General features: G+C 36.7%; 2 protein-coding genes across 10 annotated transcripts; one reads left to right on the forward strand and one right to left on the reverse strand.

Annotated features, from left to right (window-relative positions):
* On the forward strand, nucleotides 1-1,379 carry LOC117915968. Its single transcript, XM_034831750.1, has 2 exons — nucleotides 1-191; nucleotides 243-1,379. The coding sequence occupies exons 1-2, from the start codon at nucleotides 148-150 to the stop codon at nucleotides 1,156-1,158; spliced, it is 960 nt and encodes a 319-aa protein (XP_034687641.1). The 5' UTR covers nucleotides 1-147; the 3' UTR covers nucleotides 1,159-1,379.
* Nucleotides 1,380-1,714: 335 nt separating this feature from the next.
* Nucleotides 1,715-10,159, reverse strand: LOC117915976 (AMSH-like ubiquitin thioesterase 2). Of its 9 annotated transcripts, none has more exons than XM_034831773.1 (10): nucleotides 9,892-10,157; nucleotides 7,816-7,981; nucleotides 7,428-7,480; nucleotides 6,993-7,287; nucleotides 6,693-6,782; nucleotides 5,453-5,515; nucleotides 5,259-5,333; nucleotides 3,511-3,573; nucleotides 2,807-2,859; nucleotides 1,715-2,120 (listed from the first exon to the last, which is right to left on the reverse strand). In XM_034831773.1, the coding sequence occupies exons 3-10, from the start codon at nucleotides 7,439-7,441 to the stop codon at nucleotides 1,946-1,948; spliced, it is 828 nt and encodes a 275-aa protein (XP_034687664.1). In that variant the 5' UTR covers nucleotides 7,442-7,480; nucleotides 7,816-7,981; nucleotides 9,892-10,157; the 3' UTR covers nucleotides 1,715-1,945. The 9 variants fall into 9 exon arrangements, with proteins under 9 accessions (XP_034687664.1, XP_034687672.1, XP_034687651.1 ...); XM_034831781.1 differs by lacking the exon at nucleotides 9,892-10,157 and adding an exon at nucleotides 8,088-8,622; XM_034831760.1 differs by lacking the exon at nucleotides 7,816-7,981.
* Between the last annotated feature and the right edge of the window lie 756 nt (nucleotides 10,160-10,915).

Raw genomic sequence — 10,915 nt, forward strand, 5'->3', positions numbered from 1 at the left:
TTCTTTCTCCGTGCATCTCCATCCTAGAAGAGTTATTAAAATAATATTGTATATCTCTATTCAACCATCTCCAAATCTTCGGCCTATAAATACTTCCCAAATAGACAGAAAGAGAAAGGGAGTTCTGATTTGTGAATAGATTGAGATATGCAAGAGGGTATGACTCTGAACCTATCTCCAGCCTACAACCGCCATTCATCCAAGGATTTTGCGGAAACTGCTGATAACATTACCCAGGCTTTTGGCGCTATGGATGTCGGCTCCTTTGATTTTAGCCAAAACCTCCAGGTAATCGTTTCTGAAGACAACAATGGGGAGGCACTCCTTGAAGAGAACTCAAAGGATCATGGTTTAGTGGAGATCTCACAGCCGCACAATGAGGCTGAAGAAGATGGGAAAGAGGAAGAGGAGGAAGAAGAAGAAGAAGAAGACAATGATGACGTGGAATTCTCTTTTGTTCGCGCAGATCCTGATTCGTCCCCCATTTCTGCTGACGATATCTTCTTTAACGGCCAGATTCGGCCAATGTTTCCATTATTCAACAGAGATCTCCTCTTCGCCGACAGTCACGAGGGAGACTCCGAGGCTTCGGGCAAAGCCTCGCCTCTTCGGCCTCCGTTGAGGAAGCTATTCGTGGAAAAAAGTGAACATCCTTCGTCTTCCTCCTCGTCAGAGTCCGATGAACTTGAGGGGGTAGCCCCCGGAACCTACTGTGCCTGGTCGGAAAAGGCGGTAGAGGCGTCACCTGGGGCGTGTAAGAAGAGCAATTCCACCGGATTTTCGAAGCTCTGGAGGTTTCGAGACCTGGTCCTTCGGAGTAACAGCGACGGCAAGGACGCATTCGTGTTCTTGGATCCGTCGGCGGCGAAAGCGAAAACGGTTCAGACAGACGAAAAGGTCGACAGAGCGAAAAAGATCGAGAAAACAGAAGTTTCGGTGGAGAAGAGAAATTCCGGCGATGGAAAGGTGGGCGGCGGCAAGGTAAAAGGGAAAGGAGTGAAAGGGGAAAAGAGGGTGTCGGCTCACGAGAGCCTCTACATCAAGAATCGAGCATTAAGGGAAGGAGGGAGACGGAAATCTTACCTACCGTACAGGCAAGACCTGGTTGGATTCTTCACCAACGTCAATGGCCTCAGCCGGAACGTACATCCCTTCTAATTTCCAAACAAATCATCCATTTCATTTTCCATGAAGTTCTTTTTTTTTTTTTCCTCAAATGTGTAGAGAGCAGAAATCTTATTAGGGTTCCACTCTGGAAATCTGGGTTTGATTGGTATGTAACACGACGGTTGGTGTAAATCCATCAATTAATTGATTTTTTCATCCGCCAAAAAAAATAAAAAATTGCAGTGACTTCTCATAGTATGAAGTTATGAACATTGTGCAAAGGTCAACTTCTAGAATGATCACTCAGTTGTGTTCATCTTATTTTCTTCTTTAGGAAATAGCATTTTTTTGTTCTCCAAAAAAAAGTCAAGTTTCATGTAACATGAATCAACCCATAAACAGACCTATGTTCCTTTCATAACAAAATGCTTGAATTAGTCTTAGGGTTCTGTTTGGATGCATCACTATGCCAATGCAGCAAATCCCAAGAATATTTGCTTCCTGTTTGGTTGGTTAATAAAAGCTAAGTCAATGTTTTGCAATGGAACGCCATTTCCATACCCATAAGCACAATAAGGGAGTAATATCCATAATCAGAAAGAACTGAGCCTTAAATAATCATAAAATATAGACGTACAGGTGCAACCACCTCATTATTATAACTATAGGCAAATGTGATTTGCATCATCCCTGTGGAAGTTGAATGTGTCAGCCTATTTATATATATATACACACATTTCTCTTTTCCCTATACAAAAACTATTAGACCAAGGTGATGTCCTTGTTCATATATACCTACTAATATGCTCAACCACGCACATTAAATACACACCTAACTTCATCGCAAGTCAAATATTTCAAATCTGAGATTTGAATTTATATAAATATTAGAGCAGTGCTCATAAATGGGACCCCCATCTGCTGGTTCATTGTGATGATGAAATCCCTCCTCTGGGCAGTCTTTCAGAACACTCATTCCAACTGGGTCAGACAGCCGGAATATGCCATAGCTCCTGAGGCCATCGATCTCAAAAGGTAAGCTTCTTACAACAGAACCTAGGGTTTTATCAAAAAAGCAAAAAAGAAAGGAATGTATGTTGCAAGTACATGGTGTTAGATGCTTGTGATGTTACTCCAGGAGAAACCAGAGTAATCTAGATTTGCTCACAATATTTACCTATAATGCTTCAAATTGAGTTAAAACTATAAACTTTTGCAAATTTACTGGTAAATGAGAGAGTGCACTACTCAACTAATCAAATTCAAAGGCCAAGCTTACATGCAAATAAAAAGATCAGCCAGGCTTTATGGTCTAGAAAATGCTGGTAAGTGAAGGAAAGTGTCTGCAGAAAGTGCAGAAGTGAAATGAGGATATCTGGATCAATTAGTGGGGAAATGCAAGAAAGGATAAATTAGATATCTTTGCCTCTGTAATTAGCTGAGTTAGTTTGGTCATTTTAACAAGTACCGATCAAGCACTAGCGAAAAGGTAATGCAGCTCATGTTGAATGTGCTATAAGAACAAGGAGCAAGGCCTAAAAGGACAAGGATTGAGATAGGGAGAAGACACAGGGTATTCATGTAGATAATCCCAACCAGTAGGTGTAAGGCTTTGTTAACTTCCATTGTATATGGTCAAACTTAATAATTTTGGAGTTGGAAGTTGGCGACTACCAATATGTGGTGTCAAGATTCGCACCTTGAGGTATCAGTTGGAGCCATGACAATGGCAAAAGCCTCAGGCACCATCACCTGAAAAGTGTTAAATGATGGTGGAGCCATCTGATTAGCATACAAGGGAATCAAAACAAAATCATTGCAGTTCAAATTTCCAGAGTTTGCAAGTAATCCAACAAAAGTGTTTGATTAAGATAAGCATTAGTTAAAAGGAAAAATGTATCAAATAATTAGATTGCAAAAAAAAAAAAAAAACATCAATAATTTTTGTAGTGGTTGAAACTATAACATTTAAGTATGTATATATATATACATATCGAGAAGCTTCATTCAGGAATCAACTTCTATATGAAGTTTGGACAAAAAACCATTCATCACTAGGTAGTCAAAAGCCTAAAATATTAAAAAATTTAATATAGGATAAAAACTCATATGTGGGTATACTAAGAATCTGTTTGGCAATGCTTTTTTGAGAACACTTATAACATAAAAAGAGCTTTTGGAAAAAAATTAAGTATTTGGCAAATTCAGAGAGCACTTCTAAGAAATTGAAAAATCCCTTGTACTGCTTCCTGAAGAAGCACTTAACATGTGATTCTCCTAAAAACACAAAATACTTCCAATAACAGCACTTCAAATAGAAACACAACTAAAAACCCTATAGGTAACCTAAGAAAAACGAGGTTCCTCAAAACAAAAATATCCACTCTTTAAAGAGTTAATTACCTGATATGAGTATTGCGTGTGCAAATCAATTGATGACATGAAACAACTCTGAGAAGGATGTGTCTGAAAATAGATATAGGAGTGAAGAGTCAAACAAAGACCTGCTAAAAATTTCATCAAGATCAGACCAGATAATCTTTATGAACAAAGAAGAAATGCTTCCTGATCATGCACAGATGCTTAAAGTATAAGAGAAACATTTTTAAAGACAAGTCGTCAACAATTTTAGAAGAAAAACATTTTTGAGCACAACTAGTCAACAATTGTAACCATGGTGATAACATTGTAATTAAAATAAAACAGATGACAGAACATTCTGAGCAAATTGTTGGTCTTGCAACCAACAAGAAAAAGCTTCATTTGAGAAGCATTAAGCACACACTGTTCTTGGTTGCTGGAAGAGTTGTGTATTTGCATCTGCACTTTATTCAACTGATGGAAATTAGGAAGTATAGCTGCTCTAAATGTCCTGAAATTTAATGTAAATAAGTTCACTTTTTTATGTTGGTCCCTCCTCTTAAATTTCGCTTAAGCTGGTTTTTTATATCTACTTTTCCTCCATACCAAATCCTGAACTCAGGGGTAGTTGCCAAAACACTTTTCCACCAAGGCAGCAACAGTTGATTGTTATTATTATTTTCCTTTGGTTTGTAAGGTCAAATGCCAGTTTCCAATGCAGAATAGTTTGTAAAACTAAATTCTGGGTCAACATCCCAAAATGCACTTGTGCCAATATGCCTACACTCAAACTGGGAACCAACAAGAGCTACAAATGAGCATGCCCTATGGTCCAGTGGTCTGCAACTTTGGATATCAGAAAAGTATTGGCTACCAATGGCAACAAAATCAAGCTTATCAAGTCTTTCTGTCAAGGTTCTTCCAACCAGAGAAACTTCCTCCAGAAAAGGGCCAATGTTCTCTCCAACTTGAAAATTCTAAACTTTATTACGGTTAAGGCACATTGTCTACGGCTAATGTCATGGTGTAGATGGAGAACTCCATTTTAAACTTGTTCAGAGAAAACAGTGGGTGAATTGGTCTGTACATGGAAAAGTCAGGTTTATCTTCAGAAACTTGTTCATACCAAAATCTGCAACTTTCTATCAAGGATCAGGTCAATCAGTTATTGACAAGAACTATGCATACTGATGATGGTAAAAATACTCTGCCAATAAGGTGAGAATAAGTTATATGGGTGAAAATAAACCTATCAAAAAGAAAGAAAATAAAAAAAGAAAAAGGGAAGAAAAGAGTTGAGACAATGTCTTTCTTGTCAATCACTGATTGACCTAAAAATACGCACACTGATGATGGTAAAAATACTCTGCCAATAAGGTGAGAATAAGTTATATGGGTGAAAATAAACCTATCAAAAAGAAAGAAAATAAAAAAAGAAAAAGGGAAGAAAAGAGTTGAGACAATGTCTTCCTTGCAAAAATGTTATATGGTTGCAATTCATTCCATCATGGTAAATACATCCCTTATCACAACAAGGTGCTACATAGGATCCATTGACAAATGCAGACAATCTTAATACTTAACAGATTTCATAGCATAGCACCAAAACCCGTAGAATGCCCCAAGCACAAACAATGGTTTACTTATGATTCATTGTGGAATGCGATAACAAAAAAAATGTCATTTCATGATTGATAGCACCAAAATCATGGAAATATTCAAGTGCCTCCAGACTTTGGAATTGCATGAGTAGACAACAGAGATTGAAAACTAAAAATAGGAATGCATACATGGATCCATCCTACAGGAAAAAGGGACTGTTCATTTTGTATGGCAAAAATCTCCTCCTCTTTTATAGCCTGACACTGCATTCAGCATAAACAAGTCAGCAGAATGAATACTGAAGTATAGCCTTTTAGAAGAATACTTGGAGCCTAAATCTCAAATGGAAACAAGATTATAAACAAAAGCCCCAGAGGCTTACACTGTTGGAAGTTGATTCCTGCTTGGGTATTATCAGAGTGGTTACATAGAAGGTCCCCATTTTCTGGATAGATAGGGGAAAAGAATGTTAGATTCAAGCAAAAAACTTATCCCCATTTTTTTTAATGGATATAGGGCAAAATAAAACATTAGCTCATGTTCATAAATTATTCTTTTTACCTATTTCCTGCTTTTCTAACACATGAGGGTAAAAAAAATGCTAAAATGAAGGAAAAGAAACAAAAGAAACAAAAGAAAATTGAGAAACTATTTTCTCATCTCCTTGGGTCATGACAACATGACAACATGACACAAGAACACGTAAGTTGTCCATCCACCTACATCGGACCCCTTCTGGTACAACAAGTAGTTAAAGAACCATAAGGATGAATATATATGAACAGACTTTTTTTTTTTTTTTTTTTTTCTGATATGCAAACTAAATATATAAATATTTCAAGCAAAAAACTGTCAGCATATTATGTTGGTTGATTGAAAGATTGACAGAGTACTATTCAAATCTTTAAAACCACTTGACCTAATATGATACCACTGGAATAGTTTCATGGGGCAGGGAAGGCACATCATCGGAAACATGAAATGGGGCAGGCCAAATCTGGCTTGCATTAACAATTGATGGTAAAGGAAAATGCCAAGACTTATACATGCTTGATTTTGTTAAGTTCTGACCATGCCTGAGTCTGGGAACTGCTCAAGCAACACTATCCTTTATCATTCTCTCAATGTAGAGTAGTTTTGGTTACTCAGTTACATATATTGGAAGTATCTAATAGGATTCCATCCAACACTGTAACCACATAGGGCCATATTTCAGGAACCAGTCACAAATGTGTTATGGCCACACAGGGCCATAGAGTAGTGATTTTAAAGGCCATCAAAATTGTATGGATAATCTTAACATCAAATTGGACAATTAAATGTTGAAAATAAGGTAATACATTAAAAATACATTGCATGACCATTTTGCCTATAAGGATAAAAAACTGAAGAAGGATTCTCTAGGTGATCATAGATGCAGAACAGGAGAACCCTATTTGGATTAAAGCATGAGTAGAGCATGTTCTGTGGCATAAGGCAGCTGCCCCTCATGGGTTTCAAAATTAGCCATGAAAAAGTCTGCCTCAAGGCATTCTCACAAACCTCAGTCTTGGAACTTTACAATATAAAAGATGACATTTGATTCTATAAGGAATCAGAATCAAAATCAGCATGAACCTTACAAGGAAAGCACCAAGAATCCCACAAGTCTCCACATCATTCTTTGTGTTGTCTCTAGCAAGTTCAAGAAAATCCTCCATCAACCGTGCTGACTGAGAAATAGAACTATTAACTTGTTACATATCTGTTTTAAAGGCAAATGAATGGAACTCTAAAATAATCTGCTTAAAATAAAATTTGGAACTCCAATACTGAAAAAACAAGATATATTTCAGGCAATCCAGGAAGCATAAGGATCAAACTAACAATTGTAGCACAATCACTACAACAGAAGAATATGAGCATGTGTCTTGAGCTCTTACTATGTGTACATCTTGCAGTTTCTTGGATACTGCTGTCTCACTGCATGACTTTGAATGTCCAGGTTCTGAATCAGAAACTTTGATATGTGAAATATGTTTATCATGATGTGCATTCTCTGTGCAGTAGATTATAGGAGAAGGAGAAGCCTTTGTAACAGCATGCACAGTGATACAATGTTCACTAGCGGTCATAAAGGAGGTGGGCCAAGCAGATTCAAATGGGGAGCAACTAGTGCTGGAATCCAATGAACAAACAGATGCCAACTCATCCTTTTCCTCATTGATAATCCTGAATCTGTAATATGGCATGACAGAAGAGAAATTGATATGCTCTGCTGAAAGAATAAAAATCTTCTTAGAAATGCTAACTTTGATCAATTATACAAAGGTTTCATAAAGTGAATATTTTTCTTTGATCAACGAGAAAGATTATACCTCTGATTTCTCATTTCTGCTATTCCACAGTATTTGACCTCTGCAATAAATCACTGCGGAAAAGCAATGGCATCATTTAATTCTCAAGAAAGAGATGAGAGAAGGAAAACTACTTAACTTCAAAGTTCTCTCACTACACTCTCCAATTCCCAGGAGAATGCCTTTAACAATAGACTACTCAAATGGACTGACAACATCATTCCTAACATACTCTGTGAGAGACACTACCAACATTAATGGTAAGATGCCATCCTTACCTTTAGCTTTAAGTGTCATAGATATTGCAACAAAAAGCACGAAAGAAAACCATAGAAAACTTGTGCATGAAAAGGTCAATTTTCTAAATATGTAATACAAAACCAAAGAACCAGTTTTATGTCAACATAACCTTAGATTGCATTTTAGGCTTTCATGCAGTCTGCTGCTATGAACAATAATGTACTATATTAGCTTCCTTTCACTTAGATTTGAAAGACATAACTCTTTTGGAACTTTGAAGCATTGCCTGCTAGTGGCTTTACTCTTTCCCATTCTTTGACAAACTCCTGGTATACCTGAGAGCAATTGGTAACAATTTTTTTTTTTCACAGACCCACTTGTATAATGCACAAGGCCCAAACAAAACTGTTTCATAAGAATTTAGTTGTGTGCTAAACATACAGTGACAGACAGCATATATGTAGCAAGGACACCATTGTTTTAGCATTTTTCTTTCGATCCCATTTCAAGTACACCTGCATGTATGCATGCCAAACACCATGTTGACACTTCTATAGTGGCACTCATGTTGCAATTCATTTTCTTACTTTCTTCCAACACTGCATATTCATCTTGAATTTTAATATAGTTCAACAATATTTGACCATTTCCCAGGCACACTGTAACGCTCAGCAAAACTTCAGAAAGTCTGAGAATTCAGGTAAAAACAATAGAATACTAAAATTCCCCTTTCTAGCTTGTCTTCCTTGTAAACAAAGTAAAGATCCTAAGTCACCCAATAAAATTTGGTGACTCAGGTCTCCCATAAGGAAAAGCATGTTATTAAAACTACCTTCAGCTTAAGATATCATATATAAATACAACTTTAAAATGTTAAGAACACATGTAATACGTAAATTACATAAAACACAATACAGCTTCCCACAGCCCATAAATGAATGAATAAATAAAACAGAAAAAAGGAAAAATTAGAAACAAAATCCAATAAAAGCCAAGAAGACCACCTAGTTCACAGCAATTAAGCAGGGAAGATCACAGCACTATTTTGGATGGTAACAAAGGCACCATCTGGTTCCACTTGTTCCTTGGGTCTATAAAATCACAAAGATTTGGGTCTGGTACCTGGACCTGACCAGGACCTGGATAACATATATTCTCCTTTAATAGGCAAAATAGCAATTTAGTTAAAAACACCAATCAAAATATGGGTAAAGTACACAGGAGGTATATAGAGGTTGTCAAATGGCAAGAAAGAGGAAAGTAAAACACATTAGTGTGAGCCAACTGAATCCACAAAATCTCACATCAGTGAATAACTTGCTCCACACAAAATCTGAAACAAAGCACAAAAAATTCGTTAACAATTGAATTGACTACTCAAGCGCTCAAAAGTTCTTTGGCTCCTCTAAACATAATAGATCAAACCTCCAAGCCTTGCTTTGATTTTATTTTTTTTTTGCCCAAGAAAATCCCCTTTCGATCCTAACAACACCTCTTTCACTATACGAGGCAATGACCATAACACACTAAAGGATAGGATTGGCCAAATCCTCATCACTCTTGCATGGGCAACACCGATTGGCTAAAAGCCTGGTCTCTGCTCCTTAGTTGTTCTATGTCAATTTTTTTTCCCATATCACCTTCCAAGTGAAAAAAACCCCACCTTTTGGAGGAGCCCCAGAACCCCAAAATTCTTTGACTGGAAAATGATCTCTAGAAACAATCCAAAGAACTATAATAGGACTTTACAGAGAACTTCTCATCCTTCTTAAATTTCCAGTCAACTTGTCCTCATAATCTCTTCTAACCCTTGTGTTTTGGAAACTATATATGTGTAGAGTATAAACCTGGTTTCACCAAATGAATTTAACGGGCCAGACATAAAAAGAATTGCCCATCCAGTGACAACCATGTATGTTGTTCTGAGGATTAGGGCATTTGTTAAGACTCAAACCTTAATACAACTAGCAAATAAAAAGACAACTAAATACTAAGTAGCAGAACACAATCAACATAAACAAAACACCAACCCAGTAAGGTTAACAAATAAAGTATGAAACCCTTGAAAACTAAAAATTCAATTCCCAGTCCCATGAGTGAAAACAAAAATATAAAAGAAGGATATAAAGAGACATATGCCTGCAACATCCGCATAGCTACACTCCTTTGCCTGATGATTCAGACATCAATTGACAAAACAATTATCAATTTTTGAAAGGGGAAAACTAGAATAAAAGAAAGCTACCTGGTTGACGAGTTGATTGGCTATTCTGTAGTTGAAAAAGAGAGGAAACAGGGTGTGAGCTCCTCCTACATGGGTCACAGGAACTGAGGCTTTCACCTTCCTGGGATACAAAATTTTCGACTTGGCTCCGATTATATAATAGTCTGCTTTAGACAAATTTTTGTGTCACTGTGCGATTGGCAAGTGTTAGGAAAATTTCTAACATTACAAACACAACCGAGAAAATGATAACCGGGAAAAAAACTGAAAAGTGAACTAATTTTAGAAAGTCTTCAATAGCTTGTTATAAAAATATGATTTTTTTTTAGAATACATTTTCATTATTTTAAAAAACATCACACTATTATTTTAAAAAATTGTTCTTTAACTATTCCGAAAAATTATTGTTTAGGATCTGTGTTTCAGAAGTGGCCTTTCACAATGAACCACATAATAAGGTTGGATGACAAATAATGATAAAGACCCCCACGAGGTGATTATGACATACATGGAAATCCTACTCAAAATGTTGGATGATGCCCCCCTTTTTTAACAATTAATATGGGGGGTCGACTCGGGCTGATGTTTATCTCTTCAAAATCCACCAATAATTATGAAAATGGAAAAATCACACTTGATCTTCTTCTGCCAACCATTGGCCCTTTTTGCATGCACCAACTGTTACAATATTGTACGAACCCCTTATTGGAAAGATCAGCAAATCCATATTTAGTGGCAATGAGACTTAAAGAATCACCATTAAGTGATCCAAGATTCTGTCTATAAGATAGAAGCTATCATATACGACATTATTGGTGTCTCCTGACTCTCCTCTCAAAGGTCACAATGTACCTTTAGAATTTAGAAGTTATTAGTGGCTATCATTCTTGAATAAATTAAAGATTTGAAGTAAAATCTCCACACAAGTATCTAATTAAGCTAAATAACAGTTATCATCGTCTAACCTCCATACATGAATATAGGTCATCTATGTGACTGTGACATGAGGTGGTACATGTTGATACGAGGTCAATTGGATCGGATT

The sequence above is a fragment of the Vitis riparia genome, chromosome 1 (genome assembly GCF_004353265.1).
Source record: "Vitis riparia cultivar Riparia Gloire de Montpellier isolate 1030 chromosome 1, EGFV_Vit.rip_1.0, whole genome shotgun sequence".
NCBI classification, from domain to species: Eukaryota; Viridiplantae; Streptophyta; class Magnoliopsida; order Vitales; family Vitaceae; genus Vitis; species Vitis riparia.